General features: G+C 42.0%; 2 protein-coding genes across 2 annotated transcripts in view; both read left to right on the top strand.

Annotated features, from left to right (window-relative positions):
• The first annotated feature begins 92 nt into the window (after positions 1–92).
• Positions 93–8,351, top strand: sec13 (SEC13 homolog, nuclear pore and COPII coat complex component). The gene is made up of 9 exons (XM_042089718.1): positions 93–238; positions 906–950; positions 1,134–1,249; positions 1,661–1,812; positions 2,262–2,395; positions 2,685–2,818; positions 4,744–4,864; positions 5,499–5,645; positions 7,625–8,351. Exons 1-9 carry the CDS (start codon positions 236–238, stop codon positions 7,733–7,735), a joined length of 963 nt encoding a protein of 320 aa, XP_041945652.1. The 5' UTR covers positions 93–235; the 3' UTR covers positions 7,736–8,351.
• A 1,398-nt stretch (positions 8,352–9,749) lies between these two features.
• grip2b (glutamate receptor interacting protein 2b) overlaps positions 9,750–18,686 on the top strand; it is a 187,003-nt gene continuing 178,066 nt past the window's right edge. Inside the window, exon 1 of the mRNA XM_042089501.1 lies at positions 9,750–9,817. Coding sequence (XP_041945435.1) covers positions 9,763–9,817 — 55 coding nt within the window. The 5' untranslated portion in view covers positions 9,750–9,762. The remainder of the gene's footprint in view (positions 9,818–18,686) is intronic.

Below are 18,686 nucleotides of genomic sequence, written 5' to 3'. Positions count from 1 at the left end.
TCCTAGTGGGAAATCTGTGTGAAACAGTAGTTGGTACACATGTGGAACTAAAGTCATGTCCCTGACTCGACGGAATCTGTTCGCCCCGTACCAGGAAGTAGCGTCACTTTTGAGCGGTCGTGTTGCCACGTCGGAAACATCACAGTCCATTGAAACTCTGGGCGGCTGTGGCTGTCTTTTCTGTTAGAATTTGTGATTGCCTTAGTACATAGGTTATTGTAGTTCAAGTACCACAATGGTAAGTTTGAAACATAATTTGTTATATGTCGTTGATTGCCGTTTTGTGGAATACTTGTCTAACGAGAGTTGATAATAAGTCAGCTAACGTAACAGTAGCTAGCACTCTAGCAAGAACAGTAATTTGTGATATAACATGATCGGGAACTTATTACTACTAATGTAGTACTGGATTTGTCAGTAATGCATTCAACGCGTAGTCGTACCTAATTGTCATTTTCTGACCTGTTTTATTCCTTTAACAGGAGATTTGAACAACCAGTGTTCCTTGGCTTGCTATAGCCAAGTGCCCTCAAACGCTAGCTAGCTTCTAGTAACGTTAGCCAGGCGAATTAACGATCTGAACTAAGCTAAACATGAACTGTACAAATATGTAACACGCTCTGTTATTTGCATTATTTATCGAGCTTGCTTGTAAGTTGATTTGACATGGCTGTCAATTTATATTTCAATACGTGTCAGTCGTTTCGATTAAGTTAATGTAACGTTACACTAGTGTTATGGATAATGTGACGACTGTGAGACCTTTGGCGTAAAAATATTCACACCATCTGATTTAACGCGATTCTGTCCTTGCGCTTGGCGATTTGTGTACTCTTACGCCATCGATTCGGGATATTTAATCAGTGGTATTTAAGTAACGTGTACCTGATTGTATACTTTTGTAGGTGTCCGTCATCAATACCGTGGATACGTCTCATGAGGACATGATCGTAAGTAATGCAAAGTTCAGCTCAGTCACCTATTTTGTCACTGAAACACAAAAGAAAGCCTCGTAGGAGTCAATACACTCTTCAACACACTGTCTGTTTGGTGACAGCCTGACCCATTGATGACAAAATATGCCAGCTGCCTTCCACTCATGATGTGTAATGATTGTGGTTCCTCTTTTCCAGCACGATGCTCAGATGGACTACTATGGCACACGCCTGGCCACTTGCTCCTCTGACCGTTCTGTGAAGATATTTGATGTGAAAAATGGAGGCCAAATCCTGCTGGCTGATTTGAGAGGGTGGGTTTACACACACACACACACACACACACACACACACACACACACACACACACACACACACACACACACAGAGAAATAGAGTTGGAAATGAACTTAACAGCCACTGAAAAAATAGTCAAATTTCTCCTCAAGTAGCCTAAATTATTTTGTGCCTGAAATGTACCAGCCACTTTCATATTTTACCAGCACACTTTAGCGATATTTCAGTCCCAGTACATCCTTTGGGCCCTTTTAAAGAAAGAAGAGTGCCCTGTTTGGAATTATAGACTGTTGTCTTCACACTTCTCCGCTCCATATCAGGCTGCTTCTAACTCAGCTCAGTAGCAGTATTTCACTAACATTAACAAGCAATTTGATCTCAGTGTGTAGTTTTAACATGTTTAACACAAAATCCTGTTTCCCTCACAGCCATGAGGGCCCTGTGTGGCAGGTGGCCTGGGCTCACCCCATGTATGGCAACATCCTGGCCTCCTGCTCCTATGACAGAAAGGTCATCATCTGGAAGGAGGAAAATGGCAGCTGGGACAAAATGTATGAGTACACGGGCCACGACTCTTCAGGTGAGACCCTGAAGTCAGCCCTGATGTCATGGGTGTGCATAGAATATGCATTGTAGCTGGTCATCAGTCTGTGTTGGTTGCTGTATCATAGACTATTAGTGTAATATATATATATACACACACACCATATATGTATGTATGTAGTTCTTTTTTTAGATATATTTGTATTGGTAACTAGTTTGGTATCATTTTCTGATTCAGTACTAAAGTGTATAGTCATGTTAAGAAGAGATTTTCTGCACCTACAGTAGGCTATGCATGTCATATGCAGTGAGCGGTGTGTGTTGAGGCCTGCTTGACTTTTGAGATGATCCTGGCCTGTTGGAGCTCTTCCTTGAACCTTGAAATTGTTGTTTGTTGTAGTAATTGCATTGCAGTGGTGACTAGCAGGCTAATCTTTGTAGGCTAAAACCCTGTGTGTGTGCATACGTGTATGTGTACGTTCACAGTGAACTCGGTGTGCTGGGGTCCGTATGACTTTGGGCTGATCCTGGCTTGCGGGAGCTCTGACGGGGCCATCTCCATCCTCACATTCTCTGGAGACGGACAGTGGGACATCAAGAAAATCAGCAACGCACACACGGTCAGCCTCTTAGACCAATAATGCGTCTTTATAAGTGCACAATGTCACTGTTTATTTTCCCTCTTTCATTCAACGTTAATTTTTTTAAAGATTCACATCAAGTGATACTTGATGGTAAGCTGAAAAATGTATATGAAATATGCAAAATATGTTGCATATTGTATAAAACTTATGTTTTTATTTCTAGTGCATTGATGCTAAATGAGTTACAGGTAATGATCCATGTCTTCAGACTTGGCTCCAGTGGTGGGTGTCTTTTCACTCACCCTCTGTGATTTTCTCACTACAGATTGGCTGTAATGCAGTCAGCTGGGCCCCTGCCGTGGTGCCAGGTAGCCTTATAGACCAGCCCACCGGCCAGAAGCCCAACTACATCAAGAGATTTGTGTCTGGAGGATGCGACAACCTGGTCAAGCTGTGGAAGTGAGTTGACTTCAGTGCTGTTGTCGGATTTGCTTTCTGTTAAGATTTTATTGAGAAGATAAATATTTTGTAAAGGCACTTCATTAGGACTGTACGATTTGGGGAAAATATCTAATTGTGATTTTTTCTGACAGATATTGCGATTTGTCTTGCGATATAATTCTGAAAGACAAGCTTCAGTTCAATATTCTGAATTCTGCTTTAAGTCGGAAGCTCAGCACTACTGTGCGTCTGCGTTCTATGCATGCAGTGTTGGCTGAGCGTGTATTGCGTTATCAACACAGCTTGCGGGGACTGTCGCGTACCTCCAGAATTTTGTGACTGCGTCTCAAGAGGGCATGAGCAGAACCCTTCTCCATGAGAAGCAGCAACACTGAAAGAACATCACTGTATTGTCAGTCTAGTGAGCTCTGTACTTATAGGGGAATACATGCGTCTCTACATTGCCACATCCTCACCATGTCCTTAAAGCAACACCAAAGAGTTTTTTGTACCTTAAAATAATGTTTCCAAAATCGTTTCAGTGGTTCATCAACTCGTAACAGGGTGAACGGCACTTCTGCATTCGCTTCGCAGCCCTCTATCGGCTATAACCGACTGTAAGCTGTAACCGATGTAAGTTTGCCAGATCGGGTAGCGGATCTGTAGTTCGAAGGAATGAGGGATAAAAAACTACAAATTGACTTGCTTCTGATGTCGCAATACATCATACTTTCATAAAATCATGCAAGATAGTCTACCTTGTCTGTGGAAATCGTTATTTCCAAAGCCGGTGCTGGATAAACAAATAGTGTGCGTGCGACAGAGGAAAAGTGCTTTGGTGTTGCTTTTAATATGGCAAAAATCACCCATCATATTCCAGGACATCCATGGAGATGTTTTTGTCTGCGTAACAGGCAGCAATATAGGCTACGCTATATTTTTTTTTTCAGTGTGGAGTAGTTGGAAGGCTATGCGAGATCAATACGAGATGCATAAGCCTTGAATCATTGATTTAAACGTCTGAAATTCTACACTCCTTGCTGAAGAAACCCCCAGCTAGAAACCAGCTTATGACGGTAGCTGGTTTTCTTCCAGCTCTTCCTGGTCTTTGCTGGTGTAGCTGGTTGGGCCACCAGGTGGACATGCTGGTGTGACGATCTGAGGAAGCTGGTCATGCTGGTGTGACCAGCCTGTCGTGTGGGATACAGTTGGTTTAAGATGGTCATGCTGGTGACCAGCCTGCCAAGTTTGACATTGTTGGTGTAAGATGGTCATTGTTGTTTGCTAGAATGACCAACATAAGCTGGCATGGTGAGTTGAACCAGCAATGTAGATCAGCAACACCAGCTAAAATAACCAGCTTGAGGTGGTACGATAAGCAAAACCAGCTTTGAACTCCCTCTTGTAGCATCTGCTGAAACACGTATACCGTAGGTGCATGTGTGGGTGCATGAGGTGTGAACGAAGAGCGTGCACAACCATGTGTGTAGAAGCTTGCCAAGGTCTTTAGGCCAGCTTCCCTGTCTGTCACACAAGAAGGATGACATGAATATAAAAAAAATCATAGATGTGACAAGATTAACCATTTGGACAGAGTTGGGAGCTGTACAATTAATTGCAGCTTTTGCGATTAGCTAATTGTCTTAGTTCAAATTGAGATAAAATCATTTCATGATAAAATGAGAAGAGTCTCTTCCAAGTTAACAAATGGCTGCAACTGAAGTGATGAAATGTTTTGTATGCTTTGATTAATGATAAAAATGTTGAGGCTTTTAAAAAGGCTTTTAATACTGATGAAAGTGTCTGCACATAGGTAATTACAGCAGTAAAGATTTACTTACCCTCAGAAGCAGGAAGGCCTGTAACTGCTCCACACTGGTTTTGTTGGGTATAGTTGACTTACTTCACTGTGTGTGTGTGCGTGCGTGTGTGTGTGTGTGCAGAGAGGAGGATGGCCAATGGAAAGAGGACCAGAAGCTGGAGGCTCACAGTGACTGGGTGAGAGATGTGGGCTGGGCTCCATCCATAGGCCTGCCCACCAGCACCATCGCCAGCTGCTCACAGGTGCGTGCTCCTCTGCTCATAACTCCCCTCTCTTTTCTTTTCCACCTCTCAACCCTGCTCTTCTCTTAACACATTCTCAATCTCTTAGAGTTAATTTGTTCTTAAGACAAATAGAGGATTAGGCTATTTAAACTTCATGTAACTGTTAAGACTATATAAATATACAACACAACTACCTCTATTTTTTTTTTTTTATATATATATGTCCTATATTTCTATTTTGATACATACATGTTCTATATTTCAGTCTTGCACTTTAATTTAATGTTTATTGTCTATGGCTATGTCTATAGTATGTCTATGTCTGTATTTAAAGCATGTCTATGTCTGCATGGGAAAGTAAGAAACGAAATTTCAATTCTTTGTATGACCAGTGCATATAAAGAAATTGACAATAAAAGCCGACTTGACTTGACTTGATTAGGTGTTAGACAAAATGTCTCCACACTTTACCTGTAGACACTTCATCACACCTTACCTTTCTTCAGCCATCTCTGTTTTTTCCTCTCTTGTCCCTTCTCTAAAACGGTCTCTTTCCAGCTTTCAGAGTGACTGTCAGAAGTACAACTCATAGCAGAAGTGTTATCTAGTCCATGTTGGCCTGATGTATAGTTGGTGGCTGCTGTGTTCACAGGACGGTCGTGTGTTTATCTGGACGTGCGACGACCCCTCAGGCAACACGTGGACGGCCAAGCTCCTGCACAAGTTCCAAGATGTGGTGTGGCATGTCAGCTGGTCCATCACTGGAAACATTCTGGCTGTCTCCGGCGGCGACAACAAGGTCAGACCGTAGACCACATGCCAGTTTGTTGGTAAACATACAGTAGCCCGGTGTTGACAGACAGCCCTTTTCCTGAGTTCCTGAGGTCATGGTTGTTACCTTGGATAAATCAAACAAGTTTATTTATTTTCAATCTTAGTGAAATTCTAGGTTTATAAGTACCTCACCTCATTTATTTTCTGTATAATTACAGATATTTTTCAATTTGCATAGTACAACATCCATGGGGAAATATGCCCACTTTTTTGAATTTCTGAATGTTGAGCATTTCACTGAAGAACAGAATGGTACATTATCTGCTCAGTCACCCTTAACATCAGAATTAACATCAGAATTTAATTTAGCAGGAGTACCATTATCAAATAATGGATGCAGCTCATTTAGATCATTTTTTTCAATCAGTGGTGGACTATTCAGCGCTCAGATTAACAGAGTTTGTAATTGAAATGTCATTACGCTTTCTTATTCTTATTGCAAAGTGTTCATTCAGCTAATTTAGTCTTCTTTGTAAGAATCTCACTTAACTTCGTAAGGTATTTTATGTTCAGCGTTATTTTCTTCCATATTTTCTTGTTTGGACAGTTGTGTAGTCATGTGGAGGGACCATACATTGCGGGTCTCTGTGTACACACCTGAAGTAAGGGTGTAATGAATAGTGAGATTTGTGAGTGTGAGCAGTCTATTCAGTGTTAGCCTGGCACCTGGATTGATGATGGCTTTAGGGGATGACACATGCCAATTATTCAGTAAACATGACTCAGGATTGGTAAAGAGACTGCCCTGTAATTCTTTTGATGGCTTGGTCTGTTAAATTTGTGGAAGTCTTTATGTACAGAAACCAACTAGTCTGGCTGACATTTTCACTTGTGGTCTCAAAACATATTGTAGTTGTGTAAATGTGGTCACTCAAAACATATTGTATTGTGTAAATGTGGTCACTTCAGTTTATGTATGCAATATGTATGAAATAATAATATAATCTTATCACCACCTGGTTGATTTACCCTTCATCTATACATATTTTAGTAATTTGCTAGCTATAGTATTTGGCCTGCATACATACCTGAAGGATTGTGAGTACTGATGAATAGATCAAGGGTGAATGAGTTCCAGTGATTGGTCAGTAATAAGATCTCCACTATGTTTGCCCGGCGCCTCGCCTCAGCTGAGCTCTCTGGATTGATGAGGGCACTTATTTCTCCTGGCACCGTGCCAGGCACCGTGAGGCCAGCCCATCGGACAGGGAAACCTTGCCCAGGATGGATAACGCAATCTGGGACGGGGGCAGAAGAGATCGCTCATTGCTCACCCAGTGAGAAACCCACACTAATAATCTATTTTTTAAGAAGGCCTGCCACTGTGGTGGCCAGGGAAATTGATCTCTGGGACAGGTGCGCTCGTATTAAGTCCATTTATCAAGGGGAGGCATTTGGGAACAAATACCGGATGAAGTTTGTGTCTGCAAGACGAGGAGAGTTCATAACATTACGCTTGGCGGACAGGAGGTAATCATCTAATAAATGATCTTGAGTGGCTCCCTCTCACATGTGGCCACATGGCACGGGGTGAATAAATACAAGCATTTCATAAAGATCGCCATTAATGGAGCCCTCTATTAAACCCAGCTCAACTCTGCAGGAGCAATAGTCAGACTCACGTCAGGGTTGCTGGTTGTTACTGTTTCTCTCCGTTTCATTTTTGTTTACACCTGCAGGGGCCTCTAACAGTGAGCATCACACTTAAGGCTAACCGTGCACAGTAGGTGATGGATTGAGTTCATGATTAAAACGATTGCATCTGATCTGTGCAAACAAAATTGTCAAGGGCTTTTTTATTCTTTTTCCCTTTTCTATGAATTTTGACTATGGTTCATCTTTTGATGTGCATCTTTTCATGCAGGACACGTAACTTGGACCTCATTAATTGCAACACCATGTTCAGCACCAGTCATACTAACAGTGCTTCTTCCTGTTTGCCAGGTGACTCTGTGGAAGGAATCTCTGGACGGCCAGTGGGCTTGCATCAGCGACGTCAACAAAGGCCAGGGTGCTGTGTCCTCCGTCACAGACGGACAGCAGAATGAGCAGTGAGGCTGTACAGCCGGCTGGTGGGGTAGGGGGAACCCTTACACCACCCCCACCTTCACCCATCCATCAGTCCCACTCCGATGGATGTGAGGCAAGTCCACCGTCAATGCAGGATCCTTGACTGCCTCAAAGACTTTTCCAGAACATTTGTCCACAACAGAGTTAACACACAAACCAGGAAGTGGCCCCATCATCTAAGGGACAACGCTGTCTATATTCTACAGCCCCAGTCCAGCCTTCGTTGTCTCACCCCAAATCAAAGGATGGTTTTTGATGAGGTCTTGTAGAGCAGGGTTGAAATCTTGTCATGGTCTTATAAATTTATTACCCTAGAATTACCAATAAATTTGTTCTTCTATTGCTATTGTTTAAACAGCTATCGGTATTGTAATGTGATTGAGAAAGCCTGAGCGAGTAGAAGTGCTGTTTGTCCGAGTCCGACCCCAGAGAGTTCACACTGAGCGAAAAGGGATGGTGCCTATTCTCATCACTTCAGTGGATCATGCTGCACGGGACAGAAAAAATTCACAACCTTTTTTCCCTTTTTATCTGCTTTTCTTTGACTTTTCATTCAGAGAATGAACTTTTCTAATAATTAAAATGAAATAATAATAAAATATCTCCAGTGTAATGGTTATTGATAAACTAAAGATGGTTGTGCTGGATATGCTGGGACTTATAGGAGGTTAAGGGTATTCCCTGTTTGGAATGGCATGGATAACAAAGGAACACATGTATTACAGGTCTAGTGAGGCTTTCCTTTTCACCTACATTTCAAAGCCTATTAATTAATATTTTATTTAATAGTTTTCTAAGTAGTTTAGCCTACCTAGGAATAACTATGAAACTATAAATAACTACAAATAATTCACATGGATGACCTTTAGTGGCGAGTTGGGTCAAGGTGTACAACATTCACTGATAAGTGATCCACTCCAAGTTGCCAAAGGCTAGTTATATAATAGTCACTCAGCTCAAAGTTATGGCTGATCCTCTATTTGATCCGCACTTTTCTCCAAAAAGTGCAGTCTGTATCCATCTTTGCTCAAGTAAGCCATATGCTGCAGGGTCTATTGGAGTCATCCGACCAATAATATTTACTTCATTTTTATAGCTAAATAAAATGCTATTCGGTTATGCGTGCACCACCGATGCTGTTAGGAAATTTTACATTAATATGTGATATAAGTTGTTTTCTTTTCGGCCAGATGAATATTTCCATAGTCACCCGCTCAAAACGAATTTTCTGGCACAACCATTTTAGCCAACTTCATGGAAGATGCGAATAAACAGGGCTTTTGGTTTGCGAATGGAGACAGCAGGCTGAGTGGCGGTCTGGGGCATGCCAACATCCCCTCAGGACCGCATTCATGTGCTGTCAACATGTGTGATGTGGTGATAGAGACGAGTGGCCAGCTCCCGCCACAACCCTTTTAAGTGAATGTCATTGGACTTTCGATTTCATCGTTCAGTGTCAGTTTGAGCCAACATTTTTTCGCATTTCACAATAGATTTGTAAGCCTAATGTAGACTTAAATGTTTTGCTGAGAGACATTTTCTGGTTTGAAACGAAAAACTCCGTTTACACAAAAAGTGTATGATATACGAAAGTGTAAACAGCACGCAATGTTACTGTGTTACTGTAGCCTACTCCAGTATCAGCAAAGAGTTCGTCTGCCGGTGAGTTAACGAAGAGCCAGCGCAACTCAGCCTCCTCTTTCGTGAGCACATCAGTGGTATTAACAAGTGACTCACTGGTTATTGCACCGACTAGATGATGTTTAGTGACGGACAAGAACAGTGGGCAGCTGTGACCGCCGAATGATCACTGCCCTAGGAACAGTTACATGCGCCTTGCCTCTGAAATTTTCCGTGCGTCTCACCTGCCCTCGTGCGTGCCGCAGCGGGAATTCTACTTCTCACACCAGTGGTCACTCTTCCAACATTTTCAGCTCTATCGCTGTGCCGTTGTGTGTGGTAGTACTACCGACTTCCCCAGTGTGTACTCAACGCTGATTTTTTTTCCTGCAATGCCTAGCTGGAGGAGAAATTTGACTTTCTGCTTGCAGAGAATGCATGACGACGGTAGGAGAAAGCCTTTTGCTCTATGACCGCATTACCCTAATGTTACTAACGAGAGAGGCTATTTTATTTGTTTTCTCCGTGCTTTGCCGTTTGGTCTGTATGTGAACAAAATTATTTAGATCCTTTATTAATATACGAATAGACCGAATTGTTGTGGTTGTTTGTGGGTTTGAAGATTATCTACAGTTCAGGTTTGAATGCAATAATAGCAATCGTACAGCACACGTGTAGGCTATGGTCATGGTTCCATGATCTCTGCTTTTAAAAAAGTATTTCTGTCGTGCTCCGCAACATTAAAAATATTTCCCCTTGCATGATTGGAATATGGAGATCAACTTTTTATTTACCGTGGCTTTTATTATGGTTGTTTTGCAGCAATGGAGCCTGCATAGCTTAAAGTGATCAGTAGAAGATGGCTGTCATCAATCAACACACTTATGACACGGATAAATGACCTCTCCACGATTTATATATCTAGACATGCTTCATAACTCCCGCCCCCCCCCCCCCAGTCTAAGTCAAGTTAGGTTTTCGTATTTAGGTATTTGCAGATGTTTCGACTACCTTCGTGCTTTTCACAAGAATTTTTGACGTCTTAACTGTATCCAGTTGTGACTGTGCACACACCTGGCGCATGTGTAGGCCTACAGTATAGCCTATTGCTGATCTCTATACCATGCTCCTAATAGACTGGAGTGTTGTTGATCATTTTTGTTATTGCAGTGAAATGTGGTGTCCACCTGTACTAATTAACTGTCAGCTCAGAGTCATTGAGGAGATGTTGTTGTAGTGGTCTTCAAAGTGGCGACAAACACAATGAATTTTAAATTTAAGCTCTGCACAGGTCTTGCTTTCTAGGGTGATAATTGGCAGTGTGATAGACATAGCCCACTGAAATGAGAAAGGCACCTCGTAACAGACTCTCATAACGTGCCATGCATGTTTCAGTTAGACTTTATATCACACATCTTTCCATCTCTTACATGAAGTGAGTAATCTCAATAGCTTACTTTTGAGACTGCTAGATGAATTTGTGTCTACGAACCATCTTGTTAATCACATTAATCACATTAATATGTGTGTCAAGACTATACTGCTCCGTGACTGTGTAAAGGTGGTCTTATTATGCATGCTCTGGAACTGATGTAGTTCTGGATGCAGACTTGGCTGAGACTAGAATGATGTTTACTTTTGGAGCGAACATTACCATAATGGCATATTGCCACTGTTTTGACATTTAAGTGAGTGACCTGGCTTGATGTGGTGTTAATTGTGTGGCAATCAAGCTGTTGCCCAAATCACTTCAGAGGGCCCTGTCTCTGTCAGATTCGGCACAATTATTTTCTAATGAGATGAATGGACTCTTACAGAATGATTGCATACTCTAATCACATTTCTGTTTATTTTGTGACATACAGTTTTTTTCCAGGATATTTAACGGTCTGAGCCAATAGGTATAGCTATAGACATGTCCATATATGCTTTTCTCTTTATTTACTGAATCGGGGGCCAGATTTACACATTTAAACAGCGATTCCAAAGTCAGTATTATTTCTTATATAAAATACATGTCTGGCATCTTCATACTTTTTGGACTTGATGAAGTCCAAAAAGCCATGTCTGGCTGAATTGTGTATGCCTTCTCCAGCATATATGCCCATTAGATGAAGCCCCATGCTCTATCCACTGAAGTCCTTTCTTTACGGTAATGGAGGAGGTAACGTGTGTGTGTGTGTGTGTGTGTGTGTGTGTGTGTGTGTGTGTTGTTGTTGGTGCTCTTGTGGGATGATTGTTGACCATAGACTACCAACCTGTTGAGAGAAAGTGAAGAAGTTTGAGTTGGCCTGATGATTAATATGTGCTGGACTGGCAAAGTCAACCATGCATGTATTCAACCAGTCAACAACAAGGTATTCAAAACTTTTCAACACCTGCAGTTTGACTGTCCTTGGACAAAAGCATCTTCCAAACAAAGTCTGTCACCATGAGTTCTAATGCAGTTCCAGATTAGAGTGGTCCTAGCCAACATTTCAGTTAAGTAGTTGTGATTCCAGTAATTAATAAGAGCAAATATTTAAATAAATAACATTAAATAATATTGACAGTCAAGTCAATATTCAAATATTCATTAATTGTAATAAGTTTTAACCACTAGTCGACTTCACACTGGGAGACGAGCTCTAAAATGAGGGTTGTGCACCTTTTTGTGCTTATGCGGCTGAAAACTACCCAGTGTGTGGAGAATCAATTTGGTCTGAAGACACAATTAACCCCAATATATATGGTGCATTTCCCACAACATGGACATAAAAAAGTCAATAATGAGGTACGCGGAGGCCGGCGGAGTGATGATAATAATATTAAGAGCTCTGTTAAGAGCTGGACGGCACAATTATGCATCTCTGATGAGGGATTGCTTTTGCTTGTTGCTTCATTATTCGTCGCAAATAACCATGTTTCACTCTGAAGTCATCTCAGGCTGTTTTCTGTACAAATTACCATTCTGTGCTTGCTGCTGTTCAGCGAGGCTGAAAATGAACTCCTCCTGGATAGCAGCTGTCTGAGGAGAGGATCTGGCCCAGGTGTGGCCCAGATCCGCCGGACTCGCGCCAGATCTGTGCCAGATTTGTTGCAGACCCATGATGCTGTCTGGGTTATTTGGTATAGCAATTTAAGAGTGCAACAAAAAAGTAATTTAACATTAATAGTTGTCTGCTTTCTGAATTTTAGCCAGCCCTCATAATAAAGTGCTATTATTAGGGGAATAGAAAACATTTTTTGTACTTTTCCAGTAGCAAAATGAACACGATAATAGAAAAATAGTGTCTTGCCTCATGTGTTGGAGTAGCAGTTATTATGGAGGCAAAACAGACATCTGGGTATCAGAGGGTAGGCTATATGGTCCAAATGTGGCTCTCCCTGGCTATGTGTCAGAGTGTCCGTGGGCAACACTCTGCTCCCAGACTGCTCCCAAGAGCAAGGCACAGGGTCTTGGACAGTCACCTCTACCACAGGCTGCTAGATGTGAGGTTTTTAAGGGTAGAATGCACTGGACAGTGCATACTCCTGTATTTCTTAAGGTCTATTTCAGAAGGGCTATTTGTGTATTTCAAAGTCTTCATGGTCTATGTGTCGGTAGTTCATAAGGGCAAAATTAGCAAAAAAGAAAACCTCTCACACTACCTCTCCTATTTGAATTTCAACCCCTGTGAAATTATGTCCTTGCTGTCTAAGCCTTTACTTTTGTTGCACTTAAGTCAAGTGGAATTTAAGTGGAGCAGTATGGCAATTATTTTCGGTCTGTTCTCCATAATATCCTGTTGCTTGGGTTGTAATCTACTTTATTTGCATGTCATTCCAGATAAGAGCTTCAGCTAAATTAATGAATGTAAAATGTGTGTATTGCAGTAGTCTTGGCTGGAACGTGTCCTCTTGAAAGCGAAACACATGGCCTCAGTTGCACAGATGAGAGAAATTAACTCAGCAGGTGACTGTCTTCCTTGTGGCCAACTGAAGAATTGAACCTCCCCTTCTTTTTTCTTTGATCTTGAATTTGTTTTTCTCGCTTCCGAGAAGAAAAAAAAACACATACAGTAATACATGATTGCCTGCTCGTATGAAGGTTTTTAGGAACTGACAACAGCTTTGCAGCAGTGACGTGAAGCTTATCAGGCTCTCTGTAGCTTCTCTGATAGAGTGGCAGCACACTGAGAACACCAACATGATGGGATTCATACCCAGGCAGCTCACATGCTGATAAAAAGGCAGGTCTATACAGCAACCATCATTAGTCATTTTGGGTGAAAGCGTCTGTTAAAAGCGCAGCCTAAGCTTAATGTATTCCATTACTCTTTTTGTTGAATTTAGCAACATTTCCCACATGTTTGTATCTTTTGTTTATGTGCAGCCCCGGATCACTAATTTGGAAACAAACAAAATGGTGTCATTTGATTGGCTGTGAAACTGAATTACCAACAACCTCTCACCAGAATTGAGGACTGCACCTTTAAATCATTTTTTATTTTGCCCCCACATTGTGCTGGGTGTCCAGGCCGCACTCAACGCAGCTCAGCTCAGCACAGCTTAGGCCCAGTACACAGTGATTGGAAATGGCAGGTTATTCCTGGAAGCAAGTCTCTTCTCAGCAGATGTGAACGCCTCATCACATAGGGGAGTCTAATCGGAGGTGCGTGCAGATGGAGAGAAAAAGAAAGAAAGAAAGAAAGAAAAAGAAAGATTTCATTTCTAGCACAGGCTGGGGAGAGACTTCCATTCCTGCCTTTCTTGATGCCATGATGATGGTCCTCCACAGTAGGATTAGTTACATCAGGTATCACTGCATGATGGCCACACATTTCTGTCCATTTGCTTTTTACAGATGAACAGAGAGAATGTTATGGTAAATCCTCAAGTGGTGACTCATGCAGCAATCTTGTAAAACTAAATGAAGTTCCTCTCATATTTCTGTTCTATTCTTTATCAATTAGTAAAACTGATGAAAGTATTTCCTACCCTTTAAATAGCATTAAGGTATGTATTACTTCAGCTATGCTATGACATCTACATTGTCACATGTCATTTCAGTGGTGATGACTTTTTTGTTGTTGGTTTTACTGAATGCCTCAAACAGCTGATGGAGTAGTAATGAAGGGCTCATTGGTTATCCTATTTTTAGACTCAACTGGAATTATAACCATGCCAAGCATCATTCTTTCTCCTGTCGTGTAGCACTCTTAACCAGCCTAGTTCAAATGAAATTGAGACTACACTATATATCACTGGTCACACAGAATCACCAAAAGTGGTCAGTTCAATTCAGGGTTGATAGCAGCCATGTTCAGAGGTAAAGTCTCATATTTGCTAAAGGACTGCCTTCGAGAAATGGAAGGAGATTAAACTTTCACTCAATAACCTGACAAGCTGGGCTAGCTGAAATTGCAGGCCAGGTAATGGCTCCATCTTATAAGGTCAGATCTAAAAGAAACTTGCAACCAGGCAGTTCAGTTTTTGTGTGAAAATAGTTTTACCACAGAAGACCGATCCATCCGACAGGCATGACATTGTCTATTCTATCTATTTGCATAATAACTAAATGTATTCATATCAGTTTGCTTCACATACAAGGACATCATGTGTATCACTTTGTATTTAAACTGCACATGCCTTGGCTGGTGACTTGGCATATCTATGTGTATTTGCCCACAGCTGTCTTATAACCCTCCCTTCCTGCTACGACCTCACTGTTCTTGATGAAGTTGCCACAGTCATAGTCATTAACATGGACATTGCAGACCTGTAGTGTGGTCTGCTAATCCTTCTCTGATCATGCTCTGCTAGCATGTGTTAGGAGAACATGCCTTTCCCTTCTCTCTACTTCTCTGCACACTAAACACTCTCTCTGCATTGATCAAGATAAGACATGGGATTTACATAATGGCCATTAGTGCCGCTCTCTATATGAGAGTCTCACTGCTGCAGCCGCTCTCATGCACTCTCTCTCTATCTCCCTCCCTCCCTCTCTCTCACTCTCTCTATCTCTCTCTCTCCCTCCCTTTCTCTTTTCCTCTTCTCCAGCTCTGGAGTCGCACTCAAACCATCAGTACTCAGAGATGACTTGAGCAGTATGCTTTGTTTCAAACAAGATTTTGTGTCTATGTGTGTTTGTGTATGGGTACTCACTTGTGTGTGTGCGTGTGCACGTGCGTGCTTGCATGGTGTTGCATGGTGCCCTAGTACTACTGACGTGCTGCTAAACTCTCGAGTCGGAGCCCAGCGAAACATACTGTAATTCTCTGCTCTCAGTGGCGCGAGACGCGCTGGCATCGGGGACGAGTCTGCAACCTACCGTGCCAGCGGTGGTGATCATGGCAGCTCTCCTGATTTGTAGTGGGAACGATAATCATGGCAATACCTAATCTCTCTCTCTTTGTCTCTCTTTGTCTCTCTCGCTCTCTCTCTCTCTCTCTGGGAATATTGATGACTGCGGCGAGGCAGAGGAATGTGGAGTGTGTCGTACTGGGCAAAAAAAAGACGGCAACAATGTTTATGATGGAAACGGTTTAGAAAGAGGCCCAGTCAGCTACAAAACAGAAAAGTGAGAGAAAATGGAGAGAAATATTTGCATCAAGTTCTATTCACAGATAAATGATGGCTCTGTAGAAACGTCGTCATTGCAGCGACACTGACTTTTATTCTGCTGTACCTCCTGCTAAAGATCCTGTGTCTGAGATGGCTGAAAGCACCGGAGTGACTGAGAGCACTGAGATTATGGCTGTCATTAACATATGTGGAGAAGCCCATTCCAGAGGATAAGTAGGGGAAGTGTCCACCTGATTACCTGATTGAGGCATTCATGCTTAGAGACAGACATCCTGGGTAAGGATTTAACTTAACTCCTTATTCTGGCCATCTCCCTCAGATGCCCTTAAATGTAGTCTGCAGTTCTGGCAAAAGGTAGTCCATATGATATTCGGTAACAGTTTACTTGAAGGTATCTACATAAGAGTGACATGACACTGTCATGAACGTGTTATAAACATTATAAACAAGTCATAAACGTTTATGAAACGTTAATTTAACATTTAAAAATGAAAAGTGTCATTCAGTTTTTTTTCATGACCTGTTAGGGTTATGACAGTGTCATGTCACTCTTCATGATACCTTCATGTAAAGTCTTACCTTATATTCATATTTGAGCTCAACAGAAAGTTAAATGACACCCTTCCCTCCTTTGCTCTGAAAGCTACATGCTGATTGGAATTTTCATGGCTCATTTTCATGTTTGTTTCCCATTTAAAGAGAGAGAATTTAATTTAAAAAGTGTGTTTGGTTTGTGTCATGGACTGAGCTTTTAGCATGACTGGTGCTAGGTGCCTTGATGAATTGAATCACTGGTATTGACATTTTGGGGTTTGGGACTGCAGTTCACTGTGCACAGCAAAGCTCTGACTCATAATGTTTATAGTGGACTCCTATTATTGATAAAGTGTGACCGATCCATGTATCTCAGAGTCCCTATCTTGGTTCAAGGGCTTGGTCACACTCTTTCTCCCCCCAAGTATCCAAAGCACATACAAGCATAAGTATGTGTTAGGACCATAGTACTTGTTAAAATGGTTCATGTGAAATGCATGATTTGTGTGTATCCTGCTAAGGATTTTTAAAGCCCTTCATTCTGTGGAAAACACTGTGTGTGCATGTTTACCTAGGCTCTCGTTGTAGTTCTTAATCATTTCATGATTTGCTCATTATTTAGTACAACAAGTACATTATGCTACACAGAGACTTTTTATTTACATTTAGAGTTAGGGTTATACTTCGGCTTATGTAGGAAGGCTATTGCAGCAATTTAACACGGTGATATCTATTGTGTTAGTGTGGACAATGCAGCGAGGGTTATGTCGCCTAAAGCTTTTTTATTTTCTTTTATACAATCATGCTGTGTAGCAGATAAGGCCTTGTGTTTGTAAACAAAAGAACTCCTATAGAAGCTTACCCTGGAGCCGACTGGACCCTGATGAGGCCCAGCTCCGCCTGACATCCGACTCTGTTATCTGGACAGTGACAGACATGTAGGTCAGTCATTAGAGGATGCTAATGCAGGCTGATGACTCACCCCTTCGCAGAAGGGATATTTTCTCTCCCGACTTCAACAGTCCTCAGAGATGAGGCTTCCATCCTTCTTCTTATTCATTTAGTCAGTTCGTTATTGAGTTTTCGCCGGCCTCCTGTCTCTCTTAGACGTGTCCCCACCAAAGTTCCTTTTATTTTTTCTCCACCTCTCCCTCCAGGATGTAGACATAATTATAGTACAATACAGTAAGTGCACGGATTTTACAAAGAGCTCATGTGTCATGTGTGTCTTGTGCTGAAGAAACAAGCACGAGAGTGACACACACATGTGCAGAATGTGTTGAAAAGGAATCCACACCCCCTGTGTAGAATTAAATGCCTTCCCTGCTCTTTCTCTCCCTTTTCTCTCTCTGTCTCTAGCTGTGTGTGTGTGTGGGCCATAATTTTTTGTGTGTGTGTGTGTGTGTGTGAGATCATGATCATGTGTGATCATCATAATAATGAACATTTCGAGACATTGTGTGTATTTAACACAAATAATTTGTGGCTTGCCATTTTAGTGTGTGTGTGTGTGTGTGTGTTCAGTAGGGAAGGTTATATGGTGTGATTTTTGTTGAGATGACATTGCAGGATGTGCCACTGATAGAGGAACCATGTCCAGCTTCCAGGGTGGTCACTTTTAGTTTGCGTGCCTGTGGGGTCTTAGGGTGGCTATGTTGTGTGTGTATGTGTGTGTGTGAGAGAGAGAGACAGGGTGAGAGAGAGAGAGAGAGAGAGAGAGAGAGACAGGGTGAGAGAGAGAGAGAGAGAGAGAGAGAGAGAGAGAGACAGGGTGAGAGAGAGAGAGAGAGAGAGAGGAAGAGGGAAAGAGCAAGGGAGAGATGGGTAGCTGTTGCCGCTCATACATATTTACCCAGTGAACTGTGAAGTGGGTGGATGTCAGAGGGGGCAGCAGTAACACTGAGGGACTGAGGCAAGAGACTGAGGTGTGGGTGTGTGTGTGTGTGTGTGTGTGAGAGAGAGTGTGTGAGAGAGTGTGTGTGTGAGAGAGAGAGAGAGAGAGAGAGAGAGAATGTGCATGTGCATGTTGAAATGTGTGTTCTTCTTAATTCAGATGTCATTGGCTTACTTCAGGAATCCCTTCCATGCCCCATAACCTCAACATAAGTGTCTGAACCCTACACACATCATCATACATTAGTACACAGTACATGAAGTGGATTATTTGCACACTGTTAGACTAAGAAAATTGTGACATTTTTTAAGCTGAACTCTTGGTTTAGGTGGTATAATAACT

Source organism: Alosa sapidissima, chromosome 4 (assembly GCF_018492685.1).
Source record: "Alosa sapidissima isolate fAloSap1 chromosome 4, fAloSap1.pri, whole genome shotgun sequence".
Classification (NCBI taxonomy): Eukaryota; Metazoa; Chordata; class Actinopteri; order Clupeiformes; family Clupeidae; genus Alosa; species Alosa sapidissima.
The sequence above is the reverse complement of the archived record's forward strand: the minus strand, read 5'-3'. Positions and strand labels throughout refer to the sequence as shown.

Excerpts from the sequence above, each read along its gene's own strand:
- sec13 (XM_042089718.1), top strand. Across the intron at positions 1,250-1,660 it reads CTGCTGGCTGATTTGAGAGG|CCATGAGGGCCCTGTGTGGC; the intron begins GTGGGTTTACAC and ends TTTCCCTCACAG. Across the intron at positions 4,865-5,498 it reads CCATCGCCAGCTGCTCACAG|GACGGTCGTGTGTTTATCTG; the intron begins GTGCGTGCTCCT and ends CTGTGTTCACAG.